This window comes from Elephas maximus, chromosome 3, assembly GCF_024166365.1.
Source record: "Elephas maximus indicus isolate mEleMax1 chromosome 3, mEleMax1 primary haplotype, whole genome shotgun sequence".
Taxonomy (NCBI): domain Eukaryota; kingdom Metazoa; phylum Chordata; class Mammalia; order Proboscidea; family Elephantidae; genus Elephas; species Elephas maximus.
Genome location: NC_064821.1, coordinates 40,972,614 through 40,987,099, shown reverse-complemented (window position 1 = coordinate 40,987,099; position 14,486 = coordinate 40,972,614). Strand labels below are relative to the sequence as shown.

General features: G+C 51.5%; 1 protein-coding gene across 1 annotated transcript in view; it reads left to right on the top strand.

The window, feature by feature from the left end:
- The window catches only part of MORN1 (MORN repeat containing 1), a 104,843-nt gene that overhangs the window by 11,451 nt on the left and 78,906 nt on the right, over positions 1-14,486 (top strand). The window contains exons 7-8 of the mRNA XM_049875498.1: positions 7,531-7,627; positions 9,848-9,958. Of these exons, the coding sequence (XP_049731455.1) occupies positions 7,531-7,627; positions 9,848-9,958 (208 nt within the window). The remainder of the gene's footprint in view (positions 1-7,530; positions 7,628-9,847; positions 9,959-14,486) is intronic.

Below are 14,486 nucleotides of genomic sequence, written 5' to 3'. Positions count from 1 at the left end.
TGTTTGCATCTCTCAGCCATAAGTGGACATGGCATCCAGCCATCAGTGTGAGGCCTGGGGACCTCAGGAGCAGCAGAGTCTCATGGGGGCAGCAGGCACTTGAACTTGCCCCCATGTTGGGAGGCTTTGAAGTCTCAGGGGTCCTCTCGGACTCAAACATCCAAGTTGTGCAGCAGGTTCCTGGGTGAGACGCCTCCAACGCTTAGCTTAACCTACGTGTCCTGTTGCTCAGCGGCTCTCCAGTCTCTGAGATCCTGAGGACCCAGTTTGGATTTGTCAGGCTCCCCACCGTTCCTGCAGCCTCGTCCCTGCATAGGCCCTGAGTTCTTACGCATTTGCTTCTGCGGCTGACAGTGAACAGGGGGAGCGTGGTAGCCTGCATAGTGTCCTGTGAACTGCTCCCCGAAGCCTGTCCCTTCGAAACCTGTCCCCACGATGTCTGTCCCCCCAATGCATGTCCCTGGAAGGTCTGTCCCCACAAGGTGTGTCCCTACAAGTTCTGTCCCTGCGAGGTGTGTTCCCTCAAGCATGTCCCTACAAGGTCTGCCCCTTTGAAGTCTGTCCCTCCAAGGTGTGTTCCCACGATGCCTGTCCCCAGCCTTCGTTAGCACTGGGTGTGCCCTCTGGCTTGGGGACTCATGCTGCAGACGCAGGTGAGGGTGGAGAGTGACACAGGTGCCCCATGTGCAGTCATGACAGGGGGAGACAAGAAGGCCCACGTCTGGGCACAGGCTGGGGATAAAGGTTGCTGCTCTTGGTACAGACCTGGAGCAGGTTACTGAGCTCACCACACCCCCTCCTGCGATCTTTAAAGATGGCTTTGGTATCGGAATCTACTCAGCAGTGGGTTTGGTTTTTTTCTGGTTTTGGGGGTGGCCGAGTTGAAGCATGTCTTTCCTCAGGCCCAGCCTGAGCTGAGAGGCCACAGGCACAGCTGTCTTCCGGTCCACAAAGCTGTCTTCTTGTGGATCCAGTCGCCCAGGGTGTTGCCCAGGAGCTTGGAGAGAGCCAGGCCCCCAAAGTCACCTCAGGGTGGGACGCACTCCAGGCCCCTGGGCTCAGCCCACACTCATGGCTGCCAGACCCACTTCAGAGGCAGCACAAGGCTCTTAGCGCAACTGCTTGTGCGAGAAAAAATAATTACCCCGTCTGTCACTTGGCCCCTAATTAATTAGGAGAAGCAGAGGGTCTCACAGCGCGGCGTGGCGCTTTCTCACGAGCTCGCTGTGCGGATTCAGGCTGGCAGCCCTCCTCTGCTCCATTATTCCAGTATCGGGCATGAGGAATCACGGGCAGAGGGGCGGGTGGAAGAGGTGATGGCAGCCGACGGGCTGGACTGCACATCCCTGGAATGCAACTCACATGGGGTGCGGTTACTCCTTGTATTTTCAGTAGTCCAATATTTAGCCTCTCGGCAACACCCCATCCACCCCAACCACCCGGTGCTCTGCGCCTCTTCTGCCTTTGTGACGGCAGCCTCCACCGAGATGCTCATTTTTGCTTGGCAATTTCTCCTCCAGCATTTCCGCAAGCTTCCTCTTTCATCTTTTGAGGTTCCACTCTGCTGGCAGCATGTAATGGCTGACACTTTCCACTGTCAGAGTGTGTGGTTGTCTCTGGCCAGGTAGTTTGGTGGTTCTTCCGCCTTTTGCTTTCTGCCCTTGGAATCCATGCCCCAAAGGGAGGCCACAGGCCATTATCAGATTCAGGGCCCTCCGACAAGGTTCAGTGGCCTCCAGAAAGCTGCTTGGGGCCCCAGGCCCCCGCAGTGCCACCAGCATTCACTTTTCTATTTACTTTAGAGATAATTTTATTTTCTGAAAAGACTAGAAAGTAGTGACTCTTTCCATAGGTAGAGACCCTGGGTGGTGCAAAAGGTGAACACACTCAGCTACTATCCAAAAGTTTGGAGGTTTGAGTCAACCCAGAGGCACCTCGGAAGAAAGGCCTGGTGATCTCCTTCCACAAAACCAGCCACTGGAAGCCCTGTGGAGCAGTTCTACTCTGAAACACATGGGATCACCATGAGTTGGAGACGACACAGCAGCAACTGGCTTACAGGTTTCCATAGGCATTTTTCTGTCTTTGCCTTTTTGTTTGCATTTGAAACTTAAAATTTTAGTTCTAGAAAAAAATTATCCCTAAAAATAAACGTGTTACAACTTGTTCAGTCAAAAAATAAGAACAATGTATCCCCAAACCAAAAATGTCTCCCCTTCTATTAAAAAAATCCAGTCTCTGTGGAGCCAACTCTGACTCCTGATGACCCCGTGTGCGTGTATCAGAGCACAACTGTGCTCACAGGGTTTTCAGTGGCTGATTTTTTGGAAGTAGATTGCCACGCTTCCAAGGCACCTCTGGATGGACTTGAACCACCAGCCTTTTGGTTAGTAGTCGAGCGCTTAACCTTCAGCACCACCCGGGGACGCCTCCCGTCCATTCAATGACAGTTGCTGGGATCAGTTCACCATGGGGCCCTGAGGGTGTCTGCTCCCTCTGATGATTTCTGTCCTGGTTTTATCCCAGCTGCTCCCAGTTTGAATTTTGCCGAATCTTCTGTGCTGCCTTGACCCCGTGGGATGTGGGGATGGCGTGCACGCTTCCCATGTTGGATCATTCAGGGCCAGCCATAGTGTGCTCCCAGACGACAGAATCACAGCTCCAGAGTGTTCTGCTGACTGCTCCGATTGGAACCCAGAGCAAACACTACACACAACAGGGAGGCTTGGGGAAGGGCTGGAGGAATGAACCGAGCCAGGTGTTGTTTGATGTGTGAAGTGCTTGTTTGCATACCGAGGTCCTGACCTGCGTCGGCTGCAATGTGGCCCCCCCAGCAGCTCTGGCTCCCGGTGGCGCCAGGGCGGCTGCTCTGCGTGTGTTGGCTGGGTATCTCGTGTTGGCTTCCCCGCAGACGGCCCGCTGTCTGGTGCACCTGCTTGCCTCGTGGAGCAGGTGGCCGCCTTATGGGCTGCCTCACCTGCTGGTGCTCCACTGGCTCCCTCCTACCTTTGTGTCTGCAGAAATGGCAGTCCAGAGGGCATGGGGCCTTCATGCTACTGCCCTCGGGCCAGGGGTCACGTCCAGGCAGGGGGCACTCCACGGGGGAGGATACTGAGAAGCATCAGGCAGGGGGATATGGCCTTGCGTTGACCCTTCCCACCCTGCCGAAGCCATCGGGGACCCTAGAAACGGTTGCCTAGCGCCAGGCTTGGTAGTCTGTTCGGGGTTCAGACGTCTACAAATGTCAGGACTTGAACGCATGAAGGGCTAGCATTAGCACCAGCCTCTCCACAGTTTCTGCCGAAAAATCCAAGGCCTTATGATTGAGGAGGCCTCGAATTGATGATCAAAGCAGTCGAATGCTGTGAATCTGGAGATGTGGAGGTGCCAGTGCCTGTAAGGCCACTGCAGCTGGAGACCCATGGGCCTCATGACAGGCTCAGGCCCAGGCAGGAGCTTCCTGGTGCTCCCTCACGTGTGACTGGCCCCACAGGGCTGGGACGATGGCCCCGAGTGCCCCCAACCTGGGCCAGGAAACCGTGATTTAGCTAAAGGACTCACCTGCTTGGGGTCCTAGGTGGGCAATGGTTGGGGAGCATTACCTCCCCTGAACTATAAATACCACCTGAGGCAAAGACCAGAAAACTGGGGCTCTGAATTCCCGTGCTGCCACCTTCCTAGTGTGCTTGGGCGCTCCAGGGGAGGTGGGTGGAGCAATGGAGGATAGTGCCAAGGTGTCCACAGAGCACCTAGGAACTCAATAGGAAGCAGTGTCACTTCCACGCTGATGAAAACAGAATAAATTTTCCTCAGAAAGAAAAATAGCACCAATTAGCTGGAAATTGCTTCCTGAAAAGTGAAAAGCAGGCAAGCACACGTTTCTTACAATTTATTCAAGTCCATCGCAACGGGGTGGCCAATGCAGCACCCTGAGACCAACCAGCACCAGGGTTGCCCTGCCCCCGCCGACGCCTCCGTGTGTCACAACTGGAGCCGCGAGGAGCTCTGAAAAGAGGAGGGCAGTGGCACGTCCACGTCACCCATGGACTGTGCTCTCAGCTGTGGCTGAGAAGAGAGAGGAGCTGACTGCCCAAATCCATGGGTTGTGAACACCGGTGGAGCTCTCAGGACTGCCAGGGGGTCTCTCTGCAGCAGAGGTGCTCCCTGGGGCGTCCGGGCTCCCAGGAGCAGAGGTTGCGGCTCGTGGGAATGAGCATGTCACCCCGCCTCCCTGCACCACCCCGTCACAGGGCGTCACCCCGTGTCTCAGTCTGCTACTGCTGCCGTAACATAAGCACTGCACGTGGGCAGCTTTGAACAAAAATTTATTTCACAGTCCTGGAGGCCAGAAGTCCAAATCAGGGTCTGGATCCTGTCGATGCCTTCTGTGGGCCTCTCTCCTCGTTTCTGGCATCTACCAGCCATTCTCGGCGTTCCTGGGCTTGTAGCTGGGTCCTCATGTGGTGTCACACTAATTAGAAAGGATTCTGCACTGCCAGGTCAGCAGCCTGGCTCACTTGGACGTGTCTGTGCCAAGGAGGCTCCACACTGAAGCTGTGAGCATCAGCTAACCTGGGGCTTGCGGAACTGTGTTCTGGGCCTGGGTGGTACATCACCCCTCATGAAGACCACAGTTGACGTCGGGGATTGTGGCATGAAAGATGACTGCACTGGAACCCCAGTTGTCCCCCACTCTGTTGAATCAGATGCAGAGACGTGTGGCGCTGGAAGGCATGTGTCAGCAGCGACCTGTGATGACTGTCCCCTGCCAGCTTCTCACCTGTGGATGGACCCAAGTTCTCTGCTACCATCATGCCCCAGTGAGTGTGTGTGGCTGTGTGAGTCTGGTCCCCCTGCGGAGCAGGCCCATGACAGACAAAGGTTGCCTATGTCAGCCCCATCACGTGACTCCACATGGTCCCTCCAAACCAGACCAAAGCCGCATCAGCACCTCCCTGTGGGCCTCCACCCGCTCCATCTTCAGTTCCGTCACTTCTGTCTGGTCTTCTCCAGAAGAATATGAGCTTCCTGGAGGCAGGCCCGGTCTCACTCATCTTCGACTCTTCCAAGGGGTAAAAACACCCCACACAAGTGGGCTTGTGATAAACATCTCTGACTAAATTGCAGGCAGATGGGGGTCTCCTGTCGGCCTCCACCGGCGCTGGCCTGGGAAGGGAAATGGCTTTCTTGTAAATGACAGGGCAGGGTCCCTGGGTGGCTGGTGGTCTGGGGCCTTTCAGTGGGAAGAGTGGCTTGGGCTTGTGCTAAGGGGGTGTCTCTGTAATGTATTGATTTAGGGAAGCGAGAAAGCGTGGCTGAGGAGTCACGATCCTGTGTGCCGGGAGGTGACCCAGCTGAGATTCAGTCCCATGTGCAGGTGTGTGTGGGGCACCCGGGCAGAGGCGTGGCCCACGTGAGACCAGGGAAAGATGGGGGGAGGCAGTGCCAGGGAAGGAAGGCCCTGCCCACAGCCTCTCTGAGTCGGCCACCCAGGCCTCTACACACAGTTTTCTTTTAATGGTCCCAACCATTCCCCCATCTACCATCGGTCATTCAGCTGCACCCAGCGGAAAGGCCTGGGCCAGGCTGTATCTGCGTGCAAATGCATACTCAGATGCACACACTCGTGCTTACAATGCACACATGCACGCACACATGCTCACACACATGCGCACGCACACACAAACTCACATGCACACACATGACCACATTTCACGCACGCACACCTGCACATGCGTGCACACATGTGCATACATACTCACGTGCATGCTCTCACATGTACATACACACATGCATGTACACATGCACGCACTTGCACACATGCATGCTTATACTCACACAAGTAAGTCCTTGCCCCAGTGGTAGGTCCTCAGCACCCACAGACCATTCCCCCATTCCCCACACCACAGATGCCACCATACACCTCCCACACAGTCCTCAAAGCTACCTGGCAGGTCCCCACTCCTCCCAGTGCAGGTCTGTAGCACAAGTCCCCTGGACCGCCACCCCGTGGTTATGATGCAGCCTTGACCTGGCTTTCACTGTGATCTGGTCGACCCTGTAGATGTGAGCTGTGCCTTAGGGGCACTGTTAAACTAGAGAGCACTTGGAGAGACGGCCAGGGAGCCTCCAGCGTGGGACATCAGCCTCTGGAGGGCCCAGGGTGACAGCCAGTCAGGGTAGACTGAGCAGCAGCATCTAGTACTTGGACCTGAGCCCTCAGGAATGCCCAGTGTGTGGCTGAGGGGAGGTCCAAATCTGTATCCCCGGAGCTTGGTGTTAAGGGAGAGCCAGGCCCCGGGGAGGGCAAAGAGGCTTGGGCTTCTCGGGAGGAAGGACCCTGTCCAGATCAGAAAGTGTGTATGCCAGCTAAGGGGGTGGCCCTGCCTCCTGCCCACCTGGCCCCCAGCCGGCAGCCTAGCCCCTCCTGAAGTTGAGGTAGCCATTGTCCTGGGAGAGCTCCAGGAGACTGCCCGTGTCACTGTCCACTTCGCCCGAAGTGGTTGAGTGGATGCGTCCTGGGCTCGGCTGCTCCTCCCAGGGCCCTCTGGCCTCTGCCCTGCTTTCTTTATGCACTACGTTCCTTCCCCAAGTCGACGTGGCTATTCTGGGGCACCCCCATCCTGAGCCACCAGCACCCTCTATAGTGGGTTTCCTCATGGGCCTGGGGCCCCTCAGGTTGGGGGCAGCGTTTTAGCCAAGCATGTCCAGTGGGGAGACCCCAGAGGGAAACTGACTACCGAGCAAAGGACCTCAGAGCCCACGTGGGAGGGCAGCTTGGGGTGGGGGTGGGGGGTCCAAGACTTCTGGGCAGGAATGAATAGATCCAAAGCGTGCCTTTGGCTAATTCTTCTTCTAACAGAAGGTATTCATCATCAAATAAAATGCCCTTACAGCCTTAGACTTTCTCGTGAAAATAATTTTCCTGCTATTTCAAATTATCCTGCCACCCTCTGTCACGCGTATTATTTCAAAGAGCAAGGCGTATTGCGGAAGAGGCCTCACTGGGCGCGGGGAGCGGCTGGTGCGCTGGTTGAAACTGTTTTTCACGGGGCCTTTTCATCAGAGCCAAGTGGTATAACAAGGAGCCGTGCACCTCCGTCCTAACGCTGATACTAAGGTTTGGAGGTTCGCGTGGCTTTTGTGGTCCCTGAGCACACACAATCTCTTTGTCCTGAAAGTTTTGTGCTGAGAGGTATGCCCATGTGCCGCGCGTTGGGTTTGCGTTTTGTACTCTGTGCGCCATTGTTCACACACTTCTTGGCATCATTAACATTCAAGAGGGACTGTGTTTTGCAAAGCCCAGTTGATCACATCCTAATCAAGTGTAATTTCTTCCCAGCGGAGGGAAGGTTCTGACAGGCTGGAGACAAAGGGGTTTTCTTGTTGCCTCCTAGTTCCCAGGGAGCCCTGTCCGCCCTCACGGAGCTTCAGTGCTGGGCAGGGACCCCAAGCCCCCTAGGTAGCAAGAGCTCTCCGGGGATCGTGCCTTCCGCCCAACCCTTCTGAGAACCTACCGTCTCTCTGCAGGGGCAGTGGCACAGTGACGTGTTCAGCGGACAGGGATGCCTGACCCACTGCTCTGGGGTGGTGTATGATGGGATGTGGATCAATGGCCACCCAGCATGTAGGTATCCCCCAGCCCCGCCCTATCAGTGGGGTTCACTTGTGGGGTCACACTGGGTCCAACCATGTCTCCTCTTGAGGGCCTGAAACCTCTGGGCAGTCACATGGGGTGTGGGACCAAGACTGCAGGGGAAGGGGCTGGGATGAAGTAAGATCTGGAATACCACCCCATTCTAGAAAAAGCATGTTCTAATTTGATTTCAAAGTAGCTCCTGAATGTGCAAAGGCCTGGGAACAAATCTTGGACCCAGGTGATCTGAACAGCTTGCTGTGGGCAGGACCCTGTGTCCCCCGCCCCCCCCCCACCGCCACCAGAGTCTGGGTGCCATCGTGACTGCAAGCTGGACAACTCCACTCCTCTGTCAGAGTGGCCACCAGTCAGGCATGACAAGAACATGGCCACCAAACAGGGGCCACCATAGGGCAGGGGTCACTGAGGGGTGGGGGGCCACTGAGATGTTGGGGCTGCCTCTGGGCTGGGTGGCTGTCACACTGTCTTTGTGCTCCTGGTGGCACCTGGGCAGCCTCCAGCCAGACTCCAGGGCGAGGGTAGCCATCCCAGTGGCCCACCTGGGCAAGGACGTGATCCCTCATCCAAACCTTGGTGCCAACCCGTGACGAAGTCATAGTGGCTGATCAGGCAGCAGACATCTGTGTGCCCATGAGGCCAGGGTCCAGGTGGCCTGCTCCACACCTCCAGGCTTGGGCACTAAGACACACTGGCACTCCTGAGCAGGGGTCATACATAACCGCTAAGCTCAGCTCAGACACCCACCCCTGCTGGGCCAGGTGGGACTCAGGTGGGGGCCTGAGGTCTTGGAGAAGGCAGGGTAGCTGGAGCAGCTGGGAGCATGGAGGGTTTGGGGGAGGGAGGGCCTCCTGCCTTCGGCCCCAACCCCTGGCGACACCTTCTCCCGCCCCACAAACACACCCCAGGTATGCTGACAGCCACTCCACAGCCTATGCTGGGGGGGGGCACCGAGCTCGGATTCTGGCCCATATACCCCTCCCCCAGGACATCCTTCAAAGGGGTTCTGGCTCCTTTCCGACCCCTCTGGCCAGCAGGAATTATTTCCCCTTGAGGGATGGAGGCCAGGTCCTAACCCCTACCACCACCACCACCACCATCACCAAAGAGCTGCTTGATCCTTGACGAAATCCCTGGATGAGAAAGACCTGGTGTGTCAGGCATGAGGCACAGGACATAGGGTGCAAGGCATGGGGCATGGGCTCACTCCGCCCTTCATGGGCTCCCAAGTAGAGGGTGTGCACGGCCTCGGTGGGGGACCGAAAGCAGAGCGGGTCACTTCCCACGTGAGGCGACACTTCCAGGCTAGCCCCTCTCTGGGCCTTCCCAGCCCCCAAACCACTGCACAGTCCCAGTGAGTCCATGTGACCACAGGCCTGTGCGGCCCTGCCCTGCCAGGTCTCTGTGGACAGAAGGTGGATGTCATGCCTTCGGATTAGCATCAGACCCTAAGCACGTCCCCAGCTTGTCTTCTAAGGACCCTCCATGTGCTTTGCGAGGGGCAAGAGGACAGTTGTGGATGGGGGAGTGGGGAACGATGGGGACACGGAAAACACCAGCTCTGGCTGCTGAGCCACGGGAGCAGGGGCACCCAGACCACCAGGCTACACTGGCCAGCCGTGGGCCCCTCCTGCCGCCAGCCTCAGGCGACACCTCCTCCCGCCCCCCTGACTCAGCTGTGGGGAATGCTGGGCCCAACCCGGCCTTTGGGGAGACATGCCGGAACATTCCACCCGCACAGCGCAGCTCCCTGCCTCTCTTTCAGCCGTTAGTGGGCCTCTGAGGCCTCTTTTCAATATCGTTCATTCAGTTCCAAAGTGAATCCCCTTAAATAGTTACAGCTGACCCTCCTGGAGCTATTTCTGTGCAAACTTGTCATGACCTGAACTTTAATGACCACCTAAGTGACTCCTTGCTACAGAGGCGTTTACGGTCACCAGCTTGTGTTTGTAGCTGTGCCCATACCAAAGCTCTCTCCCCACCATTCGGAAAGGCCTGTTCCCGGCCTTCCTGAAGGAGGGAGGCCCCCTGAAGGGGAGAGGCCCCCTCCCCGGGGAGTTAATTCGATGTGGGGGGGCGGGGGGAAGGGCAAGGCCAGCACAGGGATGCCCAAAAGCATCTGGGCTCCACCCCTCCCAGCGCCCCTGGGCAGGTTCCCAGCCACCCAGTAAAGCCAGCTCTGCTCTCCTCCAGCACAGGCCACAAGAATCGTGATTTTGGGCCCAGAGGTGCTGGATGTGGTCCAAGGAGCCCCTATCAGGCTGGACGTCCAGCTGCAGCAGGAAGATGGCAAGGTGGCCAAGAGTAAGTGTCTCTAGGTTGCCTTCCGACCTTGTGACATAAGTGTGCACCAGACTCATAGGTAGCAAAAACGCAGACATGACATCAAGTGTGGCTTCTGGCATTCCAGACTTACCATGGTGACCTTGTGGTGACCTTGTTCATAAGCTCCTGTCACTGGAGGCCCCTCAGAAGGACACTCTAGTGCTCCCACTGGCAGGGACAGTCGTGTGCATATGCATGTGTACTGTGTATGCGTGCTTGTGTGTACATGTGTATGCATGTGTGTGAGTGTGTGTGCACATGTACTGTGTGTATGCTCGCATGCTTTCACCCACCCACAGTTATCGCACATCTTGTAGAATGCAGAAGACAGGTAGGACAGAGGCCTTGTGGGTGTGAGTGGCTAGTGGCTCTGCCTGGTAAGGGGAGGGCTTCTCATTGCCCCTTCGGAGGTAATCAAAGAAAAACACATTTCCATCTGTGTGGGCTGCTTGTCAGGTCATTAAACCAGCCCTGCCTCAATGCAGAAGGATGGGCCAGAGACCCCCTAAACCCTTCTCACCAGGGAGCGGGGAGTGCCTGGGGAGGTTGAGACACAGCTGAGAGAGCAAAGTTCCAGTCACGGCAGCGGGCTGCAGAGCCGCGGGTGTGCAACTGGCCTGACACCCCCACATGTGCCATGGCTGGGGCAGATGGCCCTGCTGGTAAGCCACACCCACAATCCCTAATATACAGGAATTCACCTTAGTTCGAGTTCTAATTAGGAAACCTTGATGTGCAGCATGTATCAAGCCCGCTTAGTCACAATTGGTTTATTTTAACAACTTTATTGTGGTGTTATTTACATACCATAAAATTCACCCACATTATGTGATTCCGTGATTTTTAGTAAATTTACAGAGTCAGGCAGCCGTCACCACAACTCATTGTGAGAACAATTCCATCACCCTAGACAGATTCTGCATTCCTGTTAGCACTTAATCCTTGTTCCCACCCCAGCCCCAGGCAACCACTAACCTACTTTCTGTCTCTGTGGATTTGCCTTTTCTGGACATTTCGTACAAATGAAATCGTACAACACGTGGTCTTTTGTATCTGGCTTCTTTCACTTAGCATAATGTCTTCGAGGTTCATCCACGTTGTAGCGTCTATCAGAATTTTATTCATTTTTTATTGATAAATAGTATTCCATTATATCGATACATTCTGTCTATCCATTCTTCAATTGGTGGGTTGTTTTGAGATTTTGGCTATTATGAGTACTGCTGTTATGAACATTCATGTAAAATTTTTGTGCAGACATAGATTTCCATTTCTCTTGGGTAGATACCTAAGAGTGGAATTGCTGGATCATATGGTAGATTTATGGTTCAACTTTTAAAGAAACTTACAAACTATTTTCCAAAGTATCAGTACCATTTCACATTTCCACTCACAAGGTATGAAGTTTCCAGCTTCTCCGGATCCTCACCCATACCTGTTATTGTCCTTGTCCATTGTTCTATTATAGCCATCCTAGTGGGTGTGAAGTGATGTCTCAATGTGGTTTTAATACCAAGCATCTTTTCATGTGCTTATCAGCCCCTCATATGCTTTTTTTTTAATTTTTATTGTGCTTTAAGTGAAAGTTTACAGATCAAGTCAGTCTCTCATATAAAAATTCATACACACCTTGCTATATATTCTGAGTTCCTCCCCCCCAGTGAGACAGCACACTCCTTCTCTCCACTCTATTTTCATGTCCATTCAGCCAGCTTCTGACCCCCTCTGCCTTCTCATCTCCCCTCCAGACAGGAGATGCCCACATAGTGTCATGTATCTACTTGATCCAAGAATCTCACTCTTCACTGGTATCATTTTCTATCCCAAAGTCCAGTCTAATCCCTGTCTGAAGAGTTGGCTTTGGGAATGGTTCCTGAATTGAGCTAACATGACCTCTGGGGTCCTTCTAGTCTTGGTCAGACTATTAAGTCTTGTCTTTTTACCAGAATTTGAGGTCTGCGTCCTACTGCGCTCCTGCTCCCTCAGGGGTTCTCTGTTGTGTTCCCTGTCAGGGCAGTCATTGGTTGTAGCCAGGCACCATCTTAGTTCTTCTGGTCTCAGGCTGATGTGTTCTCTGGTTTATGTGGCCCTTTCTGTGTCTTGGGCTCATAATTACCTTGTGTCTTTGGTGTTCTTCATTCTCCTTTCCTGCAGGTGAGTTGAGAGCAATTGATGCATCTTAGATGGCTGCTTGCTAGCATTTAAGACCCCAGAAGCTACTCTCCAGAGTAGGATGCAGAATGTTTCCTTAATAGATTTTGTTATGCGAATTGACTTAGATGTCCCCTGAAACCGTGGTCCCCAAACCCACACCCCTGCTATGCTGGCCTTCGAAGCATTCAGTTTATTCAGGAAACTTCTTTGCTTTTGGTTTAGTCCAGTTGTGCTGACCTCCCCTGTATTGTGTGTTGTCTTTCCCTTCACCTAAAATAGTTCTTAGCTGCTATCTAATTCCTCTCCCTCCCTCCCTCCCTACTCTCGTGACCATCAAAGAATATTTTCTTCTCTGTTTAAACTATTTTTCAAGTTCTTATAATGGTGGTCTCATACAATATTTGCTCTTTTGCAACTGACTAATTTCACTCAGCATAATGCCTTCCAGGTTCCTCCATGTTATGAAATGTTTCACGGATTCATCATTGTTCTTTATTAATGTGTAGTATTCCATTGTGTGAATATTTTTTTTTCTAGTGTATTCCATTGTGTGAATATACCATAATTTATTTATCCATTCATCTGTTGATGGGCACCTTGGTTGCTTCCATCTTTTTGCTATTGTAAACAGTGCTGCAGTGAACATGGGTGTGCATATATCTGTTTGTGTAAAGGCTCTTATTTCTCTAGAATATATTCCAAGGAGTGGATTGCTGGGTCGTATGGTAGTTCTATTTCTAGTTTTTTAAGGAAGCGCCAAATCGATTTCCAAAGTGGTTGTACCATTTTACATTCCCACCAGCAGTGCATAAGTGTTCCAGTCTCTCCACAGCCTCTCCAACATGTATTATTTTGTGTTTTTTTGGATTAATGCCAGGCTCGTTGGAGTGAGATGGAATCTCATTGTGGTTTTGATTTGCATTTCTCTTCATATACTTTCTTATAGGATCTCTTTGAGTCGGAATTGAGTTAATGGCAGTAGGTTTTTTTATTAGCCAATCATTTTTTTCTTAGGGAAATGTGTATTCAAATATTTTAATCAGGTTGTTTGTCTTCTTATTTTGAGTTATAAGAGTTCTCTATATATTCTGGATATAAGTGCTTCATCAAATATCTTTGCAAATATTTTTTTCCCTTTGTAGTGCAAAAGTACTAAATTTTTATGAAGTCCAAAATTTATCATTTTTTTTTTTCTTTCGTGGATCATGCTTTTGGCATTGTATCCAAAAATCCTTTGCCAAACCAAAGGTCACAAAGATTTTCTTCTGTGTCTTTCTGAAAATTGTATACTCTTCGCTCTTATATTTAGATATGTGATCCATTTTGAGTCAATTTTTGTGGATGAGATGAAAGTCTAAAATCATCTTTTTTTATATCTGGATATCCAATCATCCTAGCACTATTTGTTAAGACTAGCCTTTCCTCGTTGAATTGCCCTGGCACCTTTGTCAAAAATCAGTTGACCATAGAATTAAGAGTTTATGTCTGGACCTTCATTCTGTTCCATTGATCCATATGTCTATCCTTACACCAGTACCACATTGTCTTAATTATAGTAAATTTTGGAATTGGCCAGTCTTCCCATTTTGTTCTTCTTCTTCAAAATTGTTTTGAGTATTTTGGGACTTTTGTATATCCATATAAATTTTAAAATCAGCTTGTCAATTTCTTCCCCCTCGCAAAAAAAAAAAAAAGCCTGGTGGAATTCTTGTAGGGATTGCATTGAATCTATCTGGGGAGAATGGCTTTCTTAACAATATTGAAGCTTCCAGTTGAAACACCTCTCTATTTATTTGGATCTTTTCTTTCTCTCACCAATGTTTTGCAATTTTCAATACACAAGTCTTATAGTTGTTTTGTTAAATTTATAAATAAATAATTGTTCTTTGTTATTTTATTATTAATTAATCATTACAATTTACTGTTTAATTATAATTGATCATTTAATAATTAACCATTCTAAATAATTACTGATAGATGCATTTATTAGTTTATTTTTTTATGCTGTTATGAATGGAATTTTTTTAACTTCATTTTCAAGAAATTGCTAGGATACAATTGATTTTCATATATAGCTCTTATATCCTGTGACCTTGCTGAACTCATTTATTAGTTCTACTTGTTTTTCCGAGCATTCCTTAGCATTTTCTACGTACAGAATCATATCCGCTGCAAATAAATACAATTTTACTTCTTCCTGTCCAATCTAGATGTGTTTTCTTTCTCTCTTTTTCTTACCCCCAACGCCTTCCTTCTTTCTCTGCCTTCTCTTCCCACCCCTGCCTTTTTTTTTTTTTTTACCTGATTGTACTGGCTAGACCCTCCACTATAATGTTGGGAGCAAAGATTCTTG